This window comes from Hemibagrus wyckioides, linkage group LG22 (assembly GCF_019097595.1).
Source record: "Hemibagrus wyckioides isolate EC202008001 linkage group LG22, SWU_Hwy_1.0, whole genome shotgun sequence".
NCBI classification, from domain to species: domain Eukaryota; kingdom Metazoa; phylum Chordata; class Actinopteri; order Siluriformes; family Bagridae; genus Hemibagrus; species Hemibagrus wyckioides.
Window position 1 is genome coordinate 14678887 of NC_080731.1, and position 26854 is coordinate 14705740.

The following is a 26854-nucleotide window of genomic DNA, read 5'->3' on the forward strand; positions in this document are numbered from 1 at the left end:
ATATATATATATATTATGATGATTTTTCATGAGCTTGCAAACACAGTAAGAAGTCTTTCTATTCTTGTTGAATAAATCTTCACCCACATGCTTGAGCTGTTGTGCATTCACAGCATGTTTAAGACTCCAAGAGCTTCAGTTTGCATTTCTTGATGTGGCTCATGGATTATGGATTTTGTGGTGCATTTTCCGCCTCTTTTCACAAGTTTCTTGATTGTATCAAATCCCCCAGAATTTGCTAATATTTCCTTTTATCCCTTCTTTCATCTATCTATCCAATGTTTCCTGTTGTCATACAACTTATTTGGTAAAGTGTTCTTTTCATCAAATAATGCATTTTCTTTTCCAAGCACATCTTTTCATCAAAGAATTCAGTTTTTATTTAATCAGTCTACAGTACCTGTTTTCAAAAGAAGTTGTTTTGTATACATCAGACTTTCTGTCTTGTGATAAGGTCACAGGTAAACTGTGTCAGATAAACCATCCTGCAGGTCTTTACTGTCATCTTTTCTTTGCCTTATGGGCAGTTCTATCTTAAAGTTTCGTGTGGTCTTCCAGAGCTCTCCCTAACTGACATTTTTAATTATATTTCAGATAGTGGAAATTTGGAAGCTGGAGGCACTTTGTGTTGGCAAAGGTATTGAGTCAGAGAACTTATGCTCATAACAATTCTTGAACTAATTAAAACATTCTAACAAGTCAATTAATGCTTAACAAGTTTATTCATTTTTAAGACAAATTCTTTTTTTATTTTTAAGTAAATGTATACCATAATATTTGCTGTAGGTTGCGCTTACTTCTTTTAATCTTCATATACAACTGCACATCATGGACTATGAGATTGTCTGGACCTTACTTTCGAGAACCATGGATATGTATTGTATGAGGTGTGGAGTGTTAAAGTCAATCAAATGCCTGATTAGATCCCTTCCACAACACCAGTGAAAACAAGAAAACTATTAAACTCTCAGATTTTCCATTTTTGTTTAATTACTTTATTAGACAAAAAAGCAAACAGCCCACTGTAACATGAAAGAAATCAAACAGATTCACCATAACTACTTTTGTGTTTCTTTGGGTATATCATTAAAGTGTTTGAGAAGTTTTCAGAAGTTTGGTATTAGATCCATTTTCATCTCTGAGGAACATCCACGAAGCGTTTGTAAGAGGAGGAATGAGAAATGGGTTGGCATTGCGGGGTGAATGGTTCTTGGCTGCGGTTGTCTGGATCGATGATATGAATCTGGTGCTGTGAAGGATGAAGTGCGCTCATATTTCATACTGCTATTGGCCATTGTACTCTTGTGCTCTTATTTCATTGGCAGCATAAAGCTTACAAGGGGGAAAAACCCACAAGCTTTATGATTTGGCAGAGTCTGCTCTAATTAAAGCAAAAATTCTTATTGTTCTGATTTTATATGCAATATCTCAAGCAGCATTTTGTCTTCTCCTATGTGCTGAGTTTGTATATAGAAGTGCTTTAGGACTGCCTACTAGCCATTACAGATTGACAGCAGCTCTGGTCATCTTAGTTTTTATTTCACAGTTTTAGGCAGAAAATATTCCAGACCCAAGGACTCTCTTCATTTTGAATTTCTAGGAAGTAGAAAGCTTTTAGTGTACCTAAATGGCATTCATAGGCATGCTCATTAAAAGCTAAGATGTTTTAATGAGAAAGAAGCAGGATTAAGAACACAGCTGCTGTATTGGCTCTTGCATGGCAGGGTGCTGATGGTCCTGAGTGGAAGAGATTGTAAGGCAGTGAGACTCAGGGGTACAGCTGTTTATGGAACTCTAGCAGCCTGAAGTCTCCTGCTGCTTCAGCCTCCATCATCAGGGTCTACAGAAACAACAAGTCATGTTCAGAGAGACTGCAGAGTTGCAATGCTATAAACTGAAAAAAAGCGAACAAATACAGACCCTCACTCCAGTTTTCTCCATGTGCTCTAAATCATAAGCCTTTTATAAAGCATTGGGTACACAGCACTACATGCTATACACTGATTTAATTTCCCACTCTTTCAGTTTTACATGATTTACATGAACAACTTTATATCTGTTAGATTAAAACTAATTACTGTGTGTGTGCGTCCTTACATCTATCAGCTGCAGGTCGTCTTTGGCATGCAGGTGGCGCAGGAGGTACCAGCGAGCAACTGCTGCCACCGTTTTTACGTCTCTTGAACCTGAGCCGTAAACAATCTTCTCCAACAGACGCCGTGTCTCCCTTGGGAAAATAAAATGACATTTATAAAACCGGTGAAACCAAACCTCAGAGGAAGACGATGAATTTTGTTCAATATTTATGGTACCTGTATGCAAGTTTTATTGGCTGGCTAAACTGACCTTTTGGTCAAACAGCCAAAAAAATAAAGTGAGCTTAAAGCTAGTCCTCTCTAAGCAGGCGCATTATGACTTGGCTTCAGTGCCTCTGTGTGTCTGATGCCAGTTTTTCTTATGCTTATCACTAGTGGTTTGCAGTGTACTGGGAGAAATGAGCCAAATGGTAGAGATTTTAATCACAACAAGTATGTAGTCATTTCTGTTGTCTTTTTCATATTTCTATAAAACTGTGTATATGGTGCTGTAAACCCTTCTGGTTCTAGTTTAAAAATATAATCAAAAAATAAATATAAAAATATAATTTGGGCTAAATCTCTTCTTATGCTCTTCTAGATGTGTTACCTAGCTCCCAACTTGATGGAGAACTGGAGCAGAGCCTGAAAAAGTGAAGCCACAGGACATGGACCCAGCTTCAGCACCTCAGTACAGGCTTCACGAACAAGACTGCTCCATTCTACTCCTCCAACTCCAGCCTAGAGTCATGCACGCACGCACACACACACACACACACAATGCTACAGTTAATCACTTCAACATGCACACAAGGTCAGTAACATACTGTATTTAATTTCCCTTACTGGTGAATTATTCTCCAACTATGAAGTTTCTTTCCAAAAGCAAGTTCCAGCATCCCCCCCACACACACACTACTCCCCTTTGTATTCCCTTTAAACTTATTATATAACTCCTCAACTTTGTTTATAGCAAGCTACTATGCGTACAATATCCACAGGATTTAACTGGCCAAACTGAAAAAAGTAAAGTAAAATCTGAAATTTGGCTGGATTTCCTCCATCTATAATAAAAAATGAGTGCAAGTGAAATATGGAAAGACATTTTAATCAAGAGATTGCTTTGGAATGAGAGTCTCTAATTTAATTAAAGGGACAAAGCTGGAGTCAGCTTAAACACAAGACAAATCGGGCCAATTCAGGAGGGATAATTACTACACTGTGAAAGTGAGGGAAGAAAAAAAATACAGCAATGGAAAAGAAGCCATATTACTGCTGTGGTGTGTTTAAATGACAGACATGCTGTCGGAAAGCATCATGACCCTGACTACACCGTATTTGTGAGAAACTGAGAAATATCATGGGACATAAACAGAGAAAGAAATTCATGAATATGAGGGGTATAATGATACACAAAAATCTAATTTAGTACAATGTGATATGGTTGTCCTCAATTTAATATGACTTTCACTACAGCAAATATAAGAATTATCTGATGTGTGATTTAGGATTAATTTAACATAACATTAAGTAGAATTATTGAAACTTTACAGTGACACAGTGTTTATTAAACATGACATATTCACACTCTTAGCAGCATATAATGAAAGCAAAGCTGTACATTAGAATGTAACAAAATAAATCATGGCTAATTAAACATTGGTTCTCTGACCAGGCTTTTGCTGGTGTGTAGGGTTGCCAGGTCTCAAATTTCCACTTCAACTAATTCTCAAATGCGGCACTTAAAGACCTGATGCCAACCTAAATAAATCAGGAGAATTTAAAAAAAAGGACATGCATTCCGACTCAAAGCAGTGTGTATGAAGTCACACAGCTCTCAGGAGTTTAACATGTTTTTGAATAGAGCATTCTCTATTATACTGAGATATATTTGTTATATCTGAAGCTAGGAACTCCAGAGAGAGAGAGAGAGAGAGAGAGACAGACAGACAGAGAGAGACAGAAACAGACAGAGAGAGAGAGAGACAAAGAGAGAGAGACAGAGACAAAGAGAGAGAGAGAAAGAGAGAGAGAGATTTAGTTGCTCTTTGCTACTTTTTTTTTTATTTCTGGCTGCTTTAATTTTTTATTAATTAAGTTTTACTATATAAAATATATTTGTATTTAGGTTTGATATTCGGGGATGTCCAAAATAACTAATATTAACATAAATGTACGACTTGACTAAGCTGTTATCAATATCTGACTAAACAGATTCATAAATTTAACATAGTTGTAGTATAAAAACTATTACTGCACTGTAACTGTAACTATTTTATAAATACTAGGGTTCAATGTCTAAGTAGACTTAAGCTGGCAGACATTCAAACCCCTGCTTATGTACAGCTTAAAAAGCTCAGCCACTTTTTGAGCATTTCTTTGTACCAGAAAATGTTTGAAAGGTGCTTTTAACACCTCAGCTAATGGCACACTGTGGGCAGGCGTCATCAGTCCCACTTTCCCTCTGTAATCTCCAGACTGCCGAGTGAGAGGAGGAAATCCCTACGGATGTCCGTGACGCAACATCGTCTGTACTTTCCTTTTGCTGTACTGTCAGCAACACGAATAGGGCTTTCCTTTCTCACCACAGGCGACAACAGACACGGTTTACTCTGTAATACTGTGTGTGTCCATCTCTCATCTCCTCATCTAGCCATGTTTACACATCTGTGCAGCAGTTTGTGTCACAAAAAAATAAATTAGGTTTGTGTGTAAAAGCAAACACTGTTTTAGCAGTTGACAGATAGCTAAATAAATAAATAGTCACATTTTTAAAATGTTCATTAATTTTGAAATACTCAAATTATTTGTAATCTGTGGCAAGGCTTTGAAAATGACTGTTCACCTGCAGACTGACAGTATGACAGCTTCAGAAATTTTGGCAAGAATATAAGAGTGAAAAGGTCAGGATCCAGATGTGTAAGTCATGTATTTTTTTTGTTTGTTTTTAATTTGTTTGTATCACAGTCACAAACATTTTACACCTTCAAATGTTAGACAAATTGTGTAAATCAAATGATAAAAATCCCAGTTAAGTCCATCCAAGGTGTGCCATTACAAAATCTGGAAAAACTGGGGTTAATACTTACGCAATAAAATGTATATTGATCATACTCATATTCATATGAGTAAACTCTCTTGATGTATGATCTGACAAACTGAGCAGGTGATAATGAGGAACAAAATCCTTTTTTAACAGGATCTGGTATGGTTACATTAATCATTGAGAATATAAGCGTACAAATCAATACAGAAATCCCATGCATGAGAAATGTGAACTGGTTTTATGCTATGATGGTATGGGAAGTTTGTTCCTGATTTCAAATAGTATATTTAGTTATATTCATAAATCGAGTTGTTTTATGGTTGCTATAATTTGTCAATTTATACTCGCTTCTTTTCCGTTAAGGAAATATAGTGAACAATTTGTTATTCTACATAAGTTGTTAAAACGACTGTGGTTATTATTATTAAATCATATTTTAACACCATCATATTTTCAGAACACTGCATACGAGATCTTCTAGGCCGCGTGCGTACTCTCCGTTTACCCGTTACAGAAATTAAGACCTGTGTTGATATTACAGAACAATGATGCCTCCAAGGGCTTCTCTTTTTTTCCATTCTAATTGCATTTGAATTTTGTTATAAACTCATTCTTTTTCTCTATGTCATGTAGGTACACAGGAGAAAATAAGCAACAAGGGAAAAGTTACAAGATGGAAAATTGAAAGGTAAAGCATCATGTTTAGCCGTGGTTCAAATGAAGGTGTCTAGGTTAATGTGATAATGCAAAGAAAGAAAAAAGAAAAGAAAAAAAGAAACGAAAAACCTAGCAATTTCCTGTTTATTTTAAGAGCAGCTACTCTTTTTGTGGTGTGACCACAAAAGTTTCCCTGGCCCTGCCTAGTTAACCAGCTTCAAATTTTCTGGTGATAGAAATGTAGGTCACAGAGTATGAAGTTAAAGCGTAACTCAAAATGTGCATACAATAAATCTGAATTTTGCCAAGGCAGGGGTGTGTACTCACCATGCATGGGGTGAGGGAGAGCAGGGCGAGTCGCAGCAGGCTGCTGAGCTTCCCGCTGTAGTGACCGAGCTGAGAGGCAAGCTGCAGACTCTGCCTCAGTGCCACCGAAGCCTGTGCCAGCAACCCCTGAGAGCGGTACACGGCTGCCAGCCACTAACAAACACACACACACACTTTTTTATTTTTTTTATTGGATTCCACTTCTTCTAAACACTAAGTATATACTTATAATTAATGTTAGCAAATACACAACCATAGGCCATAACATTAAAACCACCTTGTGTAGACACAGACTCCACAAGACCTCTGAAGTTGCGCTTTGGTATCTGGCACCAAGACATTACCAATTCAATTCAATTCAATTTATTTGTCTAGCGCTTTTAATAATGGACAATGTTACTATTTTATCCTTATTTAATCCCTAATGGGCAAGCCTGAGGTGACGGTAGCTAGGAAAACTAAGATGATGAGAGGAAGAAACCTTGAGAGGAACCAGATTCAGAAGGGAACCTCATCCTCATTTGGGTGACACTTGACAGTAAATAATGTAAATGTAAATGCATATCCATTCTACAACAGCAACCAAGAGCTCTTGAGGAACTACTGAGTCAGTGTAGTTTCTAAAATTCATTATAGACTTATCAGCAGATCCTTTAAGTCCTTCACTCCCCATGACCCGGTCACTGGTTCACTGACACTGCTTTTCGTTGCTACAAACCACTACAACCCAGAAACACCCCATAACACCTGCTGTTTAGAAGATGCTCTGACCCAGTCATCTAGCCATCACAATCAACTTAACCCTTGTCAAAGTCACTCAGATCACTGCCTGTTTTCCTGCTTCCAAAACTTCAAGAACTGACTGTCTAATCTCACCCCTGGTCATTGTAAAAAGATGTTAAGATGTCAATGTTATCCACTTCACCTGTCAGTCGTTTTAACGTTATGGCAGATCAGTGTATCTTTTAGCAGCAGCACAAACATGTCGTGTTCTCTCAATCAAATAAAAGCATCTCAATAGTACTAACACTTGATAGTGAACAGTGGTAAGAGTGGAGTCGAGTATGGGATGAGTTGTGTTTAAGTGCAATCGACTATATGATCTCAGCATCCTGATATACTCTCAAGGCCATCATTTAGGCTACTGTAAAACCAAACCATTTACTAAGACCATGTTGGCCTAGCAAACATTTTTCCTTCTTTTAATCGCTTTTCAATTATACTCTCAGCATAGATTTTAATCTATGCCACTGTCTCCAATTTTCCCGGATTCAAAAGAGAACACAGGGTGAATACCTATCCCACCTACACGATTCTGTCATGCTGAGTATGATTAGCTAACTGTGCCAAAGAAAAAGAAAAAAAAAATGCTGAGCACGAGTTGTAAATTCCACTATTAATTGTGCTTCCTCACAAATGCCATGGAATGCTTTCTCTCCATGCTCAGAAATGTTTGGACCTACGGTTGATAAGACCCATTAATCTTCATTAGAGACATCAACTTTGTTGGAACAGCTTCTGAGCTGAAAGCACCTTTTCCCCATGCACAATTTGTCTTAACTATATTCCAACCCCTGACTTTAAGTTTCTGACCTCAGAGCTGCGGCCAGATGGATGTTCAGAGGAATGCAGCAGTGACATGGACCGCGGTGTCATTAGATAATATCTGGGCAGCTGATGGTCCCTTTCTCTTTTTTGGGTCACCAAAAAATGGATTTGGTGTACAAAGCTAAATTAGCCAATGTGCTTGAAGCATTACTCACATGCCAAGCAGACACTGAGGTTGGGTTGGCCATGACAGCAGCACTCAGCTGGTCCAGCACTGTGGGGGGGATGCAGTCTCTGGCATCAGACATGAGGAGGCACTCACACTGAACCTGCCTGAGTAACAGGAAGACTGCAGGATGATCAGGAGACACACTCAATACCTGTAACACACACCAACAGGCACTTCACATACACAGACTTAACTGTGTTACTACTGAATATGTATAATATAAATAAAATAGATCAGCCTATAGGTTTGTGGTGGCATGATACAAATTATATGAAATAAAACTATCACATTTTTACTATTTAATGTGACTTTGTATGAAAAATGTGATAGAATTAGCTGGTTGAATGATTGGTAAAAGTCATGACAATCATTGTTAGAAAGCAACAGATTAAGGAATGTTAGTGGTTCCATAGCTGGTCACTTAGCTAGGTATGTTTGGTGGTGAAACCATGAAACATCTTTAGGAAAATATTATGTTACGTGCTTCGTTGAAACAAAAACATGTTTTAAAATCTAATATTAGTTATTAAAATAATATTTACTGTTGTAAAATAAACTAAACGAATAACAATAAGGAAATAGTAAATTAAAATAAGCTGTCACATTATTTAAGATCATTTTTCATAAATAATTCAAGCTAAATTTAAGCAATCAGCTGATAAAACAGGTTCAGCACCCTTGTCTTTATAATAAAGTAGTATACCTCTTTTCTGCAAGTTGAAATGTAATAAGTGGTCAAACTATTTCGAAAATATATCGTAAAGATGATATAGACTGCTTTAATTGAGTGTGAAAGTAAGGAAGAACAAAACATGATTGGAGGAACAGATGGAGAATTCAGATACGCTGGCTTTGACACATGACTCATCTCTGCTATAAAAGCAATGCATGTGTTGTTATGATGGCCAGCGCTTCTTCCTGCACCTGTGGCCCAGACAGACAGATGAGGGAAGAAAGAATGAGTAGTGAGACAAAAAATGAAAGAGAGAGAGAGCAAGAGAACCTGTGAACACAGGGTTTCAGCTTCATCATAGTGGCTGCTCTGTTTGAGTCCTGTCACAGTCTGCTGCAGTACCCAGCCTTCCAGAGCCTGAGCCAAAAGCCCATCCTCTCTCTGCAGGCTTTTCACTGGAACACAGTGTACACACACACACACACACATTTAGTAAATTTGGTACATCTTCCATTAGCGTGGTCATGTTATATAAAAATGCCTCATATTTCATTTGCTTAAAATATTTAGTAATAGAATGCAATCAAATACATTAATTGTGCCTGCTTAAGGGAAAACAAGATTTTTTCCCCCATACAACAGACATCAGTCATTTATCAAAAATTAATAAATAAAATAAATAAATAAAAATCAGTGTGTAAACATTCCAATACATATGTAAATGTGGTTGATAAATTAAAAACCTAGTTTATATACTATGAAAGTGATTAGCCTTTACACCAACAAATACACCATTAACTGACCTTTCTCAGACACCAGTGTCATAAATGCTCTCTCTAGACCCTCTCTGCATGGGGAGGACCCTGACAGGGCACAGGCTACATTCTCTGTGTGACATGCAGCCATAAGACCTGCCCACCCTGCAGGATCATCTGAATACAAGGAAGAAAGAATAAACAATTGTATACTCTTAAGTACATAAAATTCTTTCATCAGACACATGGAACACTACTTCCTCTTTCATATTATACTGCTCAGTGGGATGGTTCTGTCTGCTACTACAATCTTTCCCATGAACCTAGTAGGAATCTGTTTATATCTAATCCATTGCTGATTACTTGTTATTTCACGCCTCCATTAAAGCTGACTCAAGACAAGTGCAGCTGTAACTAGAGTAAGTAGCTTTCAACATGCTTGATGGTGGTGATGCTACCACCAGCATGTTTCACAGTGACGATCCAGTTCTCAGTATGATGACAAATGTGTGGTTTCCCCTAAATGCAGCGCTTTGTGCAAAGGTAAAAAAAAATAGGTGCAATTTTCCTCTCATCAGACCATGCAACATTTTCCCACATTTCTACTGTTTCTAACTTGCTTTTTGGCAAAAGCTAAATGAGATTTCATATGCCTCAGCACTCTCCCATAAAGACCAGATCTGTGAAGTAACCAAACTCTTCGGCTTCAAAGTTATCTGTGGCCTGTGGATTATTTTTCTGACTAATGCTCTCTTTACCCAGTCACTAAACCACATTTAGTGGATGGCCTCCTCTAGGCAGAGATGTGGTTGTATATTATTTTCTTGTTTTAGTAATAGATTTAATGGAGCTCTGCAGAATCTTTAAAGTTTGGGATATATTTATGTCATTAGCAAACCCTGACTGATACTTCTAAAGCACTTTAAGCTGGACTTGCACAATGGTGGACTCCATTTAACTAATATAGAATTCTCTACACAACACTCACCTAGCATGAATATATATTAATCTCACTCTCTAAACATTACTATTTAACACACATTCTTCTTTTGTTCTCCCTCGGTTTAGGTCAAACCCTCAGTTCATCCTAAACCCACCTGGACAGAGTAGCACAGCTCTCTGGATGGTCTTTAGAGCATTTTTCCTCCTGTCTTCCCCAGAGTGTCTGCCTGAGGCCAACTGATTTATTCCACTGTACAGCAGTGCCCTCTAAAGACCAACACAGACAGTATACATTAGTAATGAGACAGACAGGCTACTTTTATCTGTTAAAATGATAAAGTCATACCTACCTTTCCTAGAGTCATGCTAGCATGACATGCCACGCTACCTGCGACAGCTCCACCCTGTGATATACAAAATGTTACTTGTGCGGGACTTTGTATTATGCTTAAAAGAATAATTCAGTAAAAAAAATAATACATCTACAAAATGTCTGCTGCATGGCATCTAATCAGTAAAGACACCCAAAATCAATACCAAAAATATATGGACAGACTAACATAAAATTCTTACTTCAAACAACATGTCTAAAACTATGTGATTTAATTTTTCATTTAAATATCAGCTATCAGGGGTGTTAACCAAATGTTTTTAAATTAGATTTAATATGATCTTGTAGATTTTCTAGATTTAGTATAATTTTGGTTATACTAATAATAACCAAATATGGATAATATTTAATGCTAAATTCTAATTTAAAACAGATTATAACATAAAATGGTCTTACATTAGGTTTGAATTTAATGAAATAATTGTGGGTGAGTCACTTCAGTGACTTAATATCTATGCAGAGAATTAAACAACAATGATAATCAATTTTCACTTTTACACCTACCCTAATTTTCTAAATTTGATTATCATTACCATTTTACTAACACAACATAATAACAGGATTTTAGTTCAACACAATACATTTTTCATCATAGTTATACACATAAAATGGCTCTGGTGTGCTTACATCAGCTTTGCTGGGACAGTACTGTGGCACCAGTCTGGACAGCATTGCCCAGAGGGACGGATTTCCAGGGTTTCTGTCACGAGAAATGGTCAAACAGAAATGTCAAAGATGTAATATACAATTAAATAATGATGTCACCAGTAACCTTTAAGGCTCTGGCTATAACAAAGACGATGTTCTGCTGTGAGTCCAGCTGCTCTGTTTCTCCTTTTGGATATTTAATCACTACTGAGTTGATTTAGATACAAAAATTAATTAATCAAACTGACCAGACAAGTATGCTCAAAACAGAAAAAAAGAAACTAATGGCCATTTGCATTGTTGTGCTGCTTTTATATAAAAATTCTCACAAGTGTACCAATATTGTATACAATAATAAAACCTGAAGCTTTATATGTATTAAGGGATTAAAGATGGATTAATGTTGTGCATTTGTTGATATGGTAAAGAGTTTTGTGAGAAGACCTTGATTCATCATGTCAAAAGAGCTGTGCTACTGTACAACAAAACTGATCACAGAAACTGACTTGTTTATCTGACACGGTAACTTTTTCTAGCACCAATTTTTGACTTAGTAATGAAAGGTTCACCATCTCATATCTGTTATATAAGCTTTAAACAGGTGACTCTGATATTCCTCCAATGTCTCAAGGTTGGATAAGGTCAGTTCTGGAGATGGTCAGTTCCACCAGATTAAGCATATACCTGAATACTGCCCTGGAAGCCTCTCTCTGCACAGCGCTGTAGTTGCCCTGTAGGGCCAGCAGGGTGCAAGTGAGCAGACAGTGCTCCTCCACAGCTCCTCTCAATGCACCATCTAGCTTCAACAGCTCTGAAAGCGCTGCGCTGGCCAGGGTGGCATCTCCATGGACCAGGCCCAAAGCACATAAACACAGTAAACTCTCCGGAATTGGCTCCTTCAGCAACGAGCTGTGTGAACACGAACATACATGCACACATGAAAAAGAGAAAGGATATTAGTAAACTGTAGCACTGGTAGTGACCTGAAGAGGCTAATGAATTACCACTTAAAGAGTAAAGTTTTGGCAGTGTCCATGTTCCCCAGTCGGTGCTGTAGTAAAGCTAGTGCTGTTAGTATATAGGCTTTCTCCTTCTCTGTGGAGGCTACTGCAAGAGCTTTCTCATAGGCTAGAACAGAGTAAAAGGCCACACACACACACACACACAAAACAAGATTAAGCTTAAAATTCACCATTACTAAGCCTTGAGAAATTAAAAAGATCAACACTTACCATTAACACTCTCCTGCAGGCGTCCTGCTCTAAAGGAGGCTAGAGCCATGCCTGTGAGATCATGCAGCTCCTCTAATGATGTGGAGGAATAACGTCGTACAGCTTCTTCCCACTGATCTGTGTCACTACAAGAGAAAGTGCTCATGAAATTATCTCATAAGAGAAAGTGCTTATAAATTCATTTTTACACTGTTCAATAAGTTGTACAATTTGGAATAGATTATATTAAAGGAATATTTCAGCATTTCATACCGAATTCCCATCCATATAAACTGTAGTGCATAGAAAGTTAGCACGCTCAAGAAGATGGTCTATGTAGCTGGAAAAAGACTTTACTGAAAACTCACTCATTACAGAAGTCTTGAAACTGCATGGTATAAATGCATATACCAGACATAAATATATACTTATATATATTTATATTTAATATAAATATATACTTATATTTAATCTTAAATACAGGCAAAACTACACTGGCATAATTTATTTACACTAAAAAAGTAGTCCCATCTTAATTTGTTAAAGCTTTCTAGAAAAAAAAATTATATATAAATAAATTATATTTTTATAAATAAAAGTTTTTTTATATAGTGGCCACTAGATGCATGGCACTGGCTGTTGGATGGAAAGGAAGTCATATAGAATGAGCAGGTAGTGAGTGATTGTCTTTACCTGTGTGATGTTTTATAGAAGACTGTGCGCTTATGTGTATTTTTTACCACAGTAGGCTGCCAGTTTCTAGAGAGACAGAGCCAACCTTACCTACCCTGATGTGAGTGATCTGAATTTTAACAGAACAAGAGGATATGATTTTCTTTAGTTTTGCATGATAGAATGGGAATAAAAATCACAATGAAAAAAAGCTGGTTCAGAAAAGCATCCCTCTTTCCATCCTCTACCTACTGTGCCCTCATTCTCCTCCCCATTGGCCAGGGGTATCACGCATATGTTTAGGACTGCCCAACATCTGCCTTTAGATATATTAAGCTAGTTAAGTTAGGAGTAAACAAATTTTTCAATTTGATTCTCAGTATAGAAAAATGTGTCAACATTCTCTGCAGTATTCTCCCACATCCAGTACTAATCACTATTAGAGAAAAGATGTCAAGTGTTTCTGAGTTACCAGAGGGCCCGAGCGTAGCCTCTGAGAGCAAAGCGAAGCTCTTCTGTTTGTGGGCTGTTCTGGAGCAAATCCACAGCTCTAAGAGAAAGTATAAGGAGAAGAAATAGTTATGGAGTATAAGAATCAGCTTTAAACTATATAATGCTCCATACATCATGAAACATATGAATATATCTATAATTAATTTACTGGGACTGTATACCCACCTCTTATAAGCTCCAGTTGCCTGCTTTTTCAGCTGCATGTGCTCATTCAGGAAGCCCAACATCACAAAAGCTTCAGCATCGGTCTGAATTCTTTCTACATTTAAAGAACAACCAAGGATTTCTCATCGGCTCTTGTTCCCAAACAGAAGCAACAGTGGGATTAAATGCTACCAACATAAGTTGTACACACAATTAAAACTGTGTGTGTGTGTGTGTGAGTGTGTGTGTGTGATAACCAATAACCAGCTGCAATCTCACCACAGAAAGCAATAAAGCTATATTTTCTTATATTAATTCATGACAATATCTTTGTCCTATGTATAAATTGTGCTGTAAAATTTAAAATGTGTTTTCAAATACAAATGTGTAGTTCATGAAACCCATCACAGTAGTGTGGTCCTATGAATGAGCAGCAGTACTGTGTCAGAGAAAAAAAGTGATACATGTGTTGTACATACCTGTATATTTGGTTAAGGCCACCTGAGCAGCTGAGACAGCGTTCATCTGGACTATGTTGTAGCGGTACAGCTCTGAGTCTCGGTTACTTTTGTCCAGCAGAGTAGAACAAACCCAGTATGCATAACCCTTCACTCCTTCAGTCTAATAAACACAACACCATACAGAAATGTTCATTCCACTAAAGGTACTTATACGTACTTGTAAGTTCTATAATAAATTAATGACAGATATGTAATACGACATAGAAAGAGATTATTTTTCCAATATCAGCGTTGTCTTAGGTGTTTTATTCCTCTGATGCTACAGCTGTTTTCTGATGCTAGAAATGCTTTATTTATAAAAGGACTGATTTCATACATTTATAGTACTGTTGAATTTTGTGGAACCGCCATAAAACAGTTCTTGATATCATGTATGCTGTAACAACTACAAGAAGATCAGATTTTGTCATGTTACCAGGAAACAGCAGGAACAAGAAACCTGACCTCTAACTAAGACCCTTCACCTTTAATACTCTTTCCGAAAATGATAAATAAATCACTTCCTACAGAATATTTCACCATATCAACCATTTTTGTCCAATTTGTTTATATGGATCATCTGCTTATCTTATTATATATAGGAAAAGAGGAATTTATTTAAACCTGTGATTTCAATTAAACCTGTTACAGAAAACAAATCGACTCATTCTGACTAACTGCAATCGAGAGTTCAGTGGCACTGTGGGATAAATACTTATTTAAGATGACATGTCACTCTTACATGAGTGCTCAGCTCAGTAGTGTGTCTGAAGAGATCCATGGTCTCATAGCTTCCTACTGTCTCAGCAATAAACGCCTGTAAAGCCAAGAGAGAAAAGTGCTTATTTCTTCTATTAGGGAAAGTAAAGATGATGACTGGATGTCTCGTCTTGCCTGCATGTTCACGGTACCTGTCCAATCCAACAGTTCACATAGAGCGGCTCCAAAGATTGAGCAATCTTAAAGGCCTCGTGTGCAAGCTGGGAAGTAAATATGCATAATGTAAAATATGTAAACATAACAAAAATAAGAACATAAAATAAGTGAGTTATCAAGCACAATTTACCTCAATGTTTCCCTTCTTTAAATACAAGGTTCCAAGGTTTGTCCATGCTACAACATTCTAGAAATATACCAGAATAAAATCAGCATGATGTTAAAGACTTCCTAAACTAAATACATTAGCTTAGGCATTGTGTTTCTACTCTCAAACTTACATTTGGCTCTGCTCTGATTGACTTGATGAAACTGTGCTGTGCAAGGGCAAAGTTTTCAATTCCTGAAAGATAAGAAAATACAATCTTGCAGAATTTTCTGTTGAGGCATGAAAGGAAACTCTTTAAAACCACTATACATTAATAAATTGTTGACATGACTACATTTGATACTTTTAATGTTATTAGCAATAAATGTAATGTTTTGGCTTTGGGTTGTGAACACCTTTATTTATTTTCTGGTGCTGTTTTTGTCCTTCAGTTACATATATTCCAGGTCCAGTGGCTATGCTTGTTAGGATGCCTAACCTTTTCCTTTACACTGAGTATATAATATGTTATAGCATTACCTATACTATTGATATCTTTTGTTGTTTTTTCTATTTGTGGTTTCTGCTTGTCTGTAGTCAGCTTAACTTTAATTTAAAATCAACTCTAACCACAATATCCGCTTTATTCATTTACCTTTGGTCATAGCCACAACCCCCAGTGAATTCCAGTACATGTGATTCCCACTGTCCAGCATGACTGCCTTTTTAACACACTAAACAAAACATAATTGAATTAGAGCAAGTTTATATCAGTTTCACAGGAAGTGCTGGAAAAATTTCCAGGTCAGGGAGAATACCTGCAGAGCTTTCTCCAGCAATGACTGGACATTCTGTTCTGTAGATGTGGACCAGAACAGCCTTGACTGATGGTAATAGTTGAGGCCCAGGTCACACCACAGGCTCGGGGCATCAGGCATCAGTTTCAGAGCACGGCCATAGCACCTGGAAGACATGGGTTACAAAATGTGAGGTGTGCTTTAGATAAACTACATAGTATTAAAGAAGGAAATACTTTAGTGTTGCATACTGAATACTGTCTGGTTCATCTTATACTGCTTATATTTCATGTGATTATTATAACACTGTATTATGTGCTACTAAGCCATGCACTGTGCTGTTCTGTGCACTAAAGTGCCCATGTTTTTAAAATGTCTGAATTGTTGATGACATCCTGGATGTATCAGACTATTAATAAAAGACTATTATATTTCTTAGTACAATTACAGTGAAATTTCACAAAGGTTATTTTGAAAATCCATTTAAGTAGCACTTCACCTTTTTTCAATCTAATTATTATGTACCACCACTGTGTGTACAGCGTTTGTAATTACAACAGACAATACATCTTCTCGTACTGAATAAACAACAGAAGCCTCAGTGACTCAAATCACCTTAATGGAAGTAACTGCGCAGTTACTAGGACTGTGAAAAATTGTTTATATCTAATCTCAAAGGAAGGAGGTGAAAATAGAACTGCTTATTTAATTCTCAAGCAATTTACAACCTAACTCTCGGGTGCAGCTCCTGATCTGTCACACAGCAGCTGTTTACACTAATACATTTACAGGCAATACCAGTGTAAATGGGCACATGACCATATGATTGCTGTGGGCATGTATGTTAGGTGACCCACCTCTCTCCAAGACTGAGCAGCTCTTTCTGGTCCAGTGTGTGATTCTTATCTGAAGGCTCTGTTCCACACAGTGCACCAGGCACCAGCACACAGATTCGGTTTGGAGAAACAGAACTGCATTTAGTACAGGCATCTCCCAGCAACTTCCACAGACATGACAGATCTGCACGCTTCTGCACTGCCCTGTATACACGTGACAGATGAAAAAGTCAGAGTTTATTAAAGGCAATGACAATCTGAATGTTGTCTCCTGTGTAAGAAAAACTAAATGATAAAACGTGAGGTAAATATACGCTCAGCAATGTTACCTAAACAAATATGTAATGGCTTCCTGTATAAGGTCTACTGCCCTCCCATCCAGGTAGTCCTCCATTGCTGTTTTAGCCATGGCCAAGAGACATTCTCCAAGTCCTGACCAAAGAAAGAAAACAAAATTTATTTAGCATCTATAGCATGCCTACTGGTCTTGTTTATACAGACAATATTTTTCAACAATAATTTTAGAGCATAAAAAATTGTAAAATTACATCTGCATTTCCTACAAATGACTATTTTTTCACAAATTTAATTTAAGCATGTTACTGGAGTCTTGAGCATAAAGCGCTTTCTTAATGTATTTATTCAAAGTTATTAAAATAACTTTGATTACAGAGATCCTGTACTACAAACCAGTCTAGCCACAAAATAGCTAATGGTCTTACTCTCCCATTAAAGATCAATCTAAATCATATTTCAAAGCAATTATTTTCTAGCCAGCACTTTGTCTTCATCTTGTTTGTCGTGTCAGATGTGCTTTTCACCTCACAATGGTAAGATGTCAGGTCTCATTTGTATTTGGAAGATCTGCACTGGCCCAAGTCCAATACAGTAAAACAACCAATGATAATTTATCTTGATTCAATCTACTTTATGGCATGAAGTGCAATGATCACAAATATAATCACATAATTTATCTAAACCTGAAAAATAGTTATCAAGTGCTATATAATAAAGAAATAGACACCTACCCTTCAGAGCTGGCACATACTCTTCAGTTTTTATTATCTGCTGGTACTCAACTGCCGCCTCTTTGTACCTGCCCAGAATCTGTTTGATGGAGGCCATCTGGTAGAGACTGTAGATGGAGCTGGGCTGCAGCGCGTGGGCCTTAACAAAAGCTTTGAGGGCAGCTGTAAAGCTGTGGCGATTCAAATAGGCCTCGCCTAAACACTCCCAACACACCCAGTCCTGGGGATCAGCCCGCAATGCTGCCTGCAGGCTGTAGCCAAGAACATTAAGATGGATATTCAAAAACGTCAGCTTTGCCTGACATACTTAAGCGAGTTAATGAATTAAAATGAATGATGCCTACTCTGCAATAGCCTGCGCATGCTGGCCCACTTTGAGATGATACAGGCCTCTTCTCATCCAGGCCCATTTAGCTGAACCAGGAGTTGCTTTCTCTGTCACTGTCTGTAGCACTGCTAAAGCAGAGTCCTAAACAAGAGGGTTAATAACGACATCATCATCGTCTCCTCAATAACAGTAGAACTATAAAAATGTGGGACGTTTAAAGCACTAACCATATCTCCCTGCTCCATGCTGAGGTCCACAGTGGCAGCTCCAGCCTCAGCATCAGTGGAGTCCAGCTCAAACGCTTTCTTGTAGCAGCCTCTAGCTCTGCCCTGGTCTTTGGCCACTTCCCTGTAGTAGTGACCCAGGTAGCGGAACACAGACCCTAGATGTGGATCCAACTTTGCAGCCTACAGTGAGGAGAAAATATAATGTATTGAGCTACAAGCTAAATTATCAGGTTGGATATATCCATAAATCTTCTCTATCTACTACATTGAGGGCGTAAGTGTGATATTGGAACTTACTATGGCATATATACTACCAATACAGTTAGAAAATGGTTTCAGAAAACCTCTAATGCCAGTGAATTTAGATATACACTACATTGCCAAAAGTTTTTGGACACCACTCCAAATCATTGAATTCATGTGTTGTTTTTCAGGGGTTTGGCTTGGCCCCTTAGTTCCAGTGAAAGGAACGCTTACTGCTTCAGCATACCAAGACATTTTGGAAAATTTCATGTTCTCAGCTTTATAGGAACAGTTTCAGGATGGCCCTTCCTGTTCCAACATAACTGCGCACCAGTGCACAAAGTAAGGTCCATAAAGACGTGGATGACAGAGTTTGGTTAGTCCTTGACCTCAACCTGACAGAACACCTTTGGAATGAATTAGAGTGGAGACTGCCTTCCCATCTAACATCAGTGCCTGACCTCACAAATGCGCTTTTAGAGGAATAGTCTAAAATTCCCATAAACACACTCCTAAACCTTGTGGAAAGCCTTTGCAGAATAGTTATACCTGCAAAGGGCCAGCCAACTCCATATTACATTAAAGGCAGATGTCCCAAAACTTTTGACAACACAGTGTAGGTAATTAATTCTGAGTGGATACCCAGTGTACCAGTGCAAAACAAGATATAAAACTAAAGACAATACCTTCAGCAGATGAGTGTGAACTTTGCTCTTATCCCTCCGTGTGTCTTCTCCCATGTTCCAGTAAAGCTGTCCCAGCAGGAAGTACAACTCCCCACTGTCTGGCCTCTGAGCCACAGCTTCAGTAAAACTATAGAACAGCAAAAATACATATGTTAATGTGTGTGTATAAAATTTATATAAATGTTTAGGGAAATTGAGAAAAATACAAAAAAAAACCCTTACCATTGCTCTGCCAGCTGGTATTCATTTTTAGCACTATGTGTCAATCCCTTTACTGTTAAACCTTCCACAGAGCCAGGATGCGAGCTCAGCAACTCAGAAGACACCTTTAAATGAGTCCAGTGGGGTTTTTTTGTAATTACAGGACATACCAGTTTTTACAGCTGAGACACAATATGTATTTACAGGCTGTACCTGAAAGGCTTCTTCAATCTTCCCCTTCTGTAAATAGGCTCTAACTTTTAACACTAACAGAGCAGGGTCGTTGCTAGCATCTGGCATCTGAAAAATAGATGTTTATGTCAAGCAAGAAATAAGTGGACCTACTGAAAATCACAACAGAAGACCGCTGAGTCCAAGGTGTCTGTAATTCTACAGCCAGTACTGTACCTGAGAAAGAATCCCTAGAGCTTCATCTGCACTTTGCTCTGTTCTAGATCTCACCAGTGCCTCCAGCTTTACTCTCAACAGCTTCTGGGTCCAGTCTTCAGAAGAGCCTGTACTCACCTTCAGCCCTGAAACACACCAAGTGTTATAAGATGCACAGTAAGGTAAGATTGCATTTAGTTTACCTGCACAACTCAAATTAAATGCAGAATGGGTGTGCTTTTGGGAAGCGCTTTTATTTCATCGTGTAACCTGTATGAAATTTAGATATATTTAAAATATCTTGCTATCAAGTTGTTTGTGTTAAAGCATAAATACTATACATTAAAATTTAAATTAAATTGTTTGTTATTGATGTATATAAATATTGTAATGTTGATTGACACTTTGCTAAGCTCCACCTACCTGGTTCCACAAGAGTAGACGATTTACCATAGAGAACATTGGTTATTTTGTTAAACGTGGGAGGTGGTAACTTAGTGGTGTTGGAAGGTGTTGGACTACTGATCAAAAGGTTGCAATTTCGAATCCCAGGTCCACCTGGGCCCCTGAGCAAGGCCCTTAACCCTCAATTGCTCAGTTGTATAAAATGAGATGAATTGTATTGTCTGCCAAATGCCAGAAATGTAAATGAAACATTACATCTAAAATTACACAGAGACGTAGAAAAATGAGGGGGTCAAATATCACCCATCACATCATAGTCTTTTGGCTGTAAAAGAACACAAGGTCTACAGATTCAGAAGTAATATTTAGTGTGTTCACCCCAACATGCTAAACATTTCCAATGTAAACCACCCATATCACTCATTAAGCTGGTAGCATTCTCCATTTCACTATAATGTATTTGCCTCAATTTCATGCCTTATTATTATTATTATTTTATTTATTTGGTACAAAACAGTAATGCCTTTATCATGTATTATACGGATACTTTGGTCTTCTTGGAGACTTTTTTATGGCACATTTAATCTCAGATACACAAACAAAAAGTTCAGCTTCTCCCTGAATAGCTTGCATATTACTGTTTATGTTGAAGGAGTGATTGAGGAGCTGTTAGTTTGTAAGTTGTACCTTGGCTAGAGGACATAGCACTATCGGTGTATTTGTGCGTTTTCAGCTCAGCCTGAGCGAGACCATACCAACCAATGATACTGGAGCGCATCCGCTTCAGTCCTGCAGATAAAAGTGTAAATATATTTAACACAATACTTAACATAAAATAATGTCATTTTAGTTCAAGGTGCAAGTGGATATTTATAGGCTTTTTTTGGCTTTTCATACAGTCAAGAACCCTGATGAAATATTAACACAATTGCATTCTACCAAACAAACAGTGATCACAAATGTTTCATACTGACCCAGACCAAAGCTCTTGATAGCATCCTCATATTTCTTGTCCTGTAGAGATTTTTTACCCAGACCAAAGTGGGCTAGGGAACTGACCGGGTCCAGCTCCAAGAGACGAGTGTAATAGCTAACAGCTTCTTCACTGCAATCATCTACCATTAAACACAAAACACATGCAATAATTCAGCACGTTTATCACTGATTAACTTTGTTTAACTCAAATGAATTTTAATGTTTTATGACTGTACTCTTTGTGAAAATCTGCCCGACATCACTGTTTGATGTAGGTTATTGTCATATAAAGGTTTTCTTTACCTAGTAACAAATAATGCCGTCCCAGAACCTCCAGAGGATAAGAGTCTTTTGGATAAAGGGACAGCATGAGATCACACATCTCCTTCATCTTCACGACTTCATGAGGGAGCTGGTGGAGAAATTTCATGTTTGTACTGTGTTCTTCACTGTATTTCCAATATGATCATCATCACATAAAGACACATTAATGCAAAATATATAAAAGGGGGTACTTACTTTTGAGAGGCATTTAATGTAATCTTGGGTGAGTTGTTTATGATCATCACTAGGGACATTTTCTGTTAGCTGAAGAGCTTTTTCAAAAGCAGACAGGAGCTGAAAATTGAATATAGGCATTTTGTAAAAGCTCACACTTAACCACATGAATATATTCCAATAAATGGATTCAAAAGCATTAACTTGTTGGCCTGAGAACCTTAACGAGGTAAGACAGTATTTTTAATGTTTTTTTTTAATCTATATCTACAACATCTTCCAGAATTTCTGCAACTGAAATTATGCAAATGAATAAGAGCTCACATGTTGCTGTGTCTCATTGTCCTGCTGTTCCACTGATCCCAGGAGCAGCCTGATCATCTCTCTCCATAGTTCAATCAGCTCGAAGTTCTCAATTCCATCCTCTGCCTCTCTCACCTGAATGAGATGCCGCCACACCCTCGCCACCTGCACATCACAGCACAGCAACAGCCACATCACATCACGGCAACAGACAAATCACTCCATGGCAACAGCCACATCACTCATCACACAATGGCAACAGCCACATCACAAATCACACCATGGCAACAGCCACACCACACCACGGCAGCAGCCATATCACACCATAGCAGCAGCCATATCACACCATGGCAACAGTCACATCATACATCACACCATGGCAACAGCAACATCACACCGTGGCAACAGCCACATCACCCATCACACCATGGCAACAGTCACATCATACATCACACCATGGCAACAGCAACATCACACATCACACCGTGGCAACAGCCACATCACCCATCACACCATGGCAACAGCTACATCACACCATGGCAACAGTCACACCACACATCACACCATGGCAACAGCCACAGCACACCATGGCAACGGTCACAGCACACCATGGCAACGGTCACAGCACACCATGGCAACAGTCACATCACACATCACACCATGGCAACAGTCACATCACACCATGGCAACAGTCACATCACACCATGGCAACAGCCACATCACACCATGGCAACAGCCACATCACACATCACACCATGGCAACAGCCACATCACACATCACACCATGGCAACAGCAACATCACACATCACACCATGGCAACAGCCACATCACACATCACACCATGGCAACAGCCACACCACACATCACACCATGGCAACAGCCACAGCACACCATGGCAACGGTCACAGCACACCATGGCAACAGTCACACCACACATCACACCATGGCAACAGCCACAGCACACCATGGCAATGGTCACAGCACACCATGGCAACAGCCACATCACACATCACACCATGGCAACAGCCACACCACACATCACACCATGGCAACAGCCACAGCACACCATGGCAACGGTCACAGCACACCATGGCAACAGTCACACCACACATCACACCATGGCAACAGCCACAGCACACCATGGCAACGGTCACAGCACACCATGGCAACAGCCACATCACACATCACACCATGGCAACAGTCACACCACACATCACACCATGGCAACAGCCACAGCACACCATGGCAACGGTCACAGCACACCATGGCAACGGTCACAGCACACATCACACCATGGCAACAGCCACATCACACATCACACCATGGCAACAGCCACAGCACACCATGGCAACGGTCACAGCACACCATGGCAACAGTCACATCACACATCACACCATGGCAACAGCCACATCACACATCACACCATGGCAACAGCCACATCACACATCACACCATGGCAACAGCCACATCACACATCACACCATGGCAACAGCCACATCACACATCACACCATGGCAACAGTCACATCACACATCACACCATGCCAACAGCTACATCACACCATGGCAACAGTCACACCACACATCACACCATGGCAACAGCCACAGCACACCATGGCAACGGTCACAGCACACCATGGCAACAGTCACATCACACATCACAACATGCCAACAGCTACATCACACAATGGCAACAGTCACACCACACATCACACCATGGCAACAGCCACAGAACACCATGGCAACTTCCATATCACACATCACACCATGGCAACAGCCACATACATGACACTGTGGTTGTTTGGTATAAATGATTCATTACAAAACACTTAATATTTGACATTATGTTTTTTTTAACTGTACCATATTGTTTAAAGTGATTGTTTATTTAAAGGATTCTTCAATATAAAACTAGGCTGACTCTATCAGTGTTTCTCAATGACAAAAATATCAACAACCGACCTGCACACGGTTAGAAAAATAATATAAAAAATAAAGCTGAAAGTCTGCCATAGCCAAATCCATATCAGTATTAAGGTTTAAATTTAGTTCAGTCCTTTTCTGAATGTAATTAATATGCCGAGCCTTTTATATCCACAGAGCAACTTCATTCATCCAGAAACTTTTGCACTCACTTATATATAATTTCTCATTCCCATACCTGTAGGTAGTTCTTTTCTGTCTGATAGATGTCCACCAACTTCTTGCTCACTTCAAAGCATTTGACTTTGTCAGAGCTAAAAATGAAGACAGTGAAAATCACATAGGACACTTGAAAAAAATATCATGTAAAAAATAAAGTACTATGCATTAGCCAGGGATACTCACGTTTCATACAGTGTTATGAGTTTCTGATAGATTTTGGGCAGCTCAGCTTTAAAATCTGCCTGATCACTTTTTTCATACAGGTTTGCAAGGCCCTGGAAAAGACATCCATATGATAAGATTCATTGTTATACATAAAAATGTGTTTAAGGTACACCTGCATACAGAGATTTGTAGAGATTTTTACAGAGATTTGTAGAAGCAACATTTTCAGCACTAGAGGTTATTATTTCATCTCATGTTACAGATTCATCACACTCTTTTTAATTCAACATTTTTCATACACATACCAGACAGTATTGTTAGTTAAACAAACACATCTTGCTATACAAAACATTATGGGCATGATGTCAGCATTCCTTAAGATTAGTTGTATCTAGGGGTACAATATAAGTTTTCGTTTTTTTTGTTCCATTTAACAATTAATACCCAGTCAGTTAATCTTGAGTAGAATGAAGTGCAACAGCACCACCAGGGGTCGTGAGACAAAAAAATACACTGAATGTTATGAGGAGGCAAGGCTGTGGCTGATTCTGTTGTAGCCCAGAGTGTACATTCATTCAGACCATCATTGACAGTCAGGTGTAGGTTTGATCTCAATTTCATGTGTGATATGAAATTTTTTTTTTAGCCCATGTAACTAATATTGAGAAGTTGCATTTGAGACCCATTCATTGTACTGAATGAACAAGGTGGATTGGCCTATTTACTATATCATCCTTTTCCCTGAAATGTCTTTTAAGATGACACTGACTAAGCGCATATTGTTTAAAAAAAAGCACAAATTACACAAAAAAAAAGATGACAGAACAATAAATGTAGGGTTTGTGTTTTGACCAAAATGTAAAAAAAAAACAGCTAATTATCTAACTTGGATTATCTAACCTGAGCTGTGTTTAATAGTTTGTTTCTCATCATTCTTACTAAGCCATCAAAAACACTTGTAATATAATACATTGCTCAGCTTTTATAGCTTCATTGTTGAGCTATTGATAGATATTTTACGAACTAATTCCTGGTTTAAAAGAAAAGCTTTTATGTTGAATATGAATTACTATACCTATCGGTGGTTGTGATGTAATATAATAAGATAACATATGAAGCCAGTTGCAGTATGCACTACCAACCTGCCACGCAAGCAGCTGCTCAGGTTCGAGCTCTGCAGCTTTCCTGTAGGCTGTCTGTGCCTGCTCGGGCTGCTCCAGCTCACTCGCTGCAACTCCAATAAACACCCAGGCATTGTAGTTATTCTTCTCAAGCTTCAGAACAGCCTTTAGGAACACAGATGTGTTTATTTATTGCATGAAATAAGCACTGTGTGATTAAGACACAATAAGTGCAGGACAAATCATCACGTGCATCATTAACACAGTGTTTATAAACCATCCCGTGCATCATTAACACAGTGTTTATAAACCATCACGTGCATCATTAACACAGTGTTTATAAACCATCACGTGCATCATTAACACAGTGTTTATAAACCATCACGTGCATCATTAACACAGTGTTTATAAACCATCACGTGCATCATTAACACAGTGTTTATAAACCATCACGTGCATCATTAACACAGTGTTTATAAACCATCACGTGCATCATTAACACAGTGTTTATAAACCATCACGTGCATCATTAACACAGTGTTTATAAACCATCACGTGCATCATTAACACAGTGTTTATAAACCATCACGTGCATCATTAACACAGTGTTTATAAACCATCACGTGCATCATTTACACTGTGGTCACTTTGGAGAGAAATGCCTTACCTTGCAGTGTTTCAGAGCTTCTTTAAACTCCTTGTTCTTGATAGCGTCCCTGGCACTCTTTAGAGCCGATTTTACTTCTTTATTCGACATTGTCTTTAATAATAACACAATAATATAATCAGTGTCTCTGTACAGAGCTGGAGAACTTACACAACGTCAGCTACATCACTTTACTCATTATTCGCTTTATCATTCAACTAACTGACCAAAACTTACACTTTAATTACAATTAAACTAAACAAATATAGCTTTATATGGTCTATTTTTTAATGTCATTTCAAATTATTTGCATTTCATTCTCACCACAGTGCACAGCTGCTTCCGTGCACGACTGAAGATTGCGCATGCGCCAGACCAGCGACTGGTCCGTCATCACTCAGCGACTGTACGCCAAAATTATTTTAATAGGATTTCAAATTTACACGTAGTTATTTTTAAATAAGAAACATTTTCAAGCTTCTGTACGACATTGATACTTAATTAATGT

At 38.3% G+C, this 26854-nt stretch overlaps 1 protein-coding gene across 1 annotated transcript; it reads right to left on the reverse strand.

Moving 5' to 3' along the window:
* Positions 1 to 974: 974 nt before the first annotated feature.
* Positions 975 to 26750, reverse strand: skic3 (SKI3 subunit of superkiller complex). Its single transcript, XM_058375469.1, has 41 exons — positions 26671 to 26750; positions 26368 to 26460; positions 25722 to 25865; positions 24598 to 24689; positions 24431 to 24506; positions 22291 to 22434; positions 21988 to 22086; positions 21772 to 21880; positions 21468 to 21608; positions 21181 to 21282; positions 20110 to 20234; positions 19915 to 20001; positions 19723 to 19826; positions 19501 to 19627; positions 18572 to 18751; positions 18361 to 18485; positions 18017 to 18267; positions 17318 to 17420; positions 17010 to 17192; positions 16174 to 16318; positions 16011 to 16089; positions 15549 to 15610; positions 15398 to 15454; positions 15243 to 15311; positions 15074 to 15148; positions 14311 to 14452; positions 13853 to 13946; positions 13647 to 13724; positions 12524 to 12648; positions 12296 to 12419; positions 11976 to 12200; positions 11271 to 11343; positions 10603 to 10656; positions 10408 to 10519; positions 9359 to 9487; positions 8886 to 9010; positions 7869 to 8033; positions 6106 to 6258; positions 2686 to 2816; positions 2098 to 2227; positions 975 to 1840 (listed from the first exon to the last, which is right to left on the reverse strand). Exons 2-41 carry the CDS (start codon positions 26455 to 26457, stop codon positions 1769 to 1771), a joined length of 4701 nt encoding a protein of 1566 aa, XP_058231452.1. The 5' UTR covers positions 26458 to 26460; positions 26671 to 26750; the 3' UTR covers positions 975 to 1768.
* Positions 26751 to 26854: the final 104 nt, after the last annotated feature.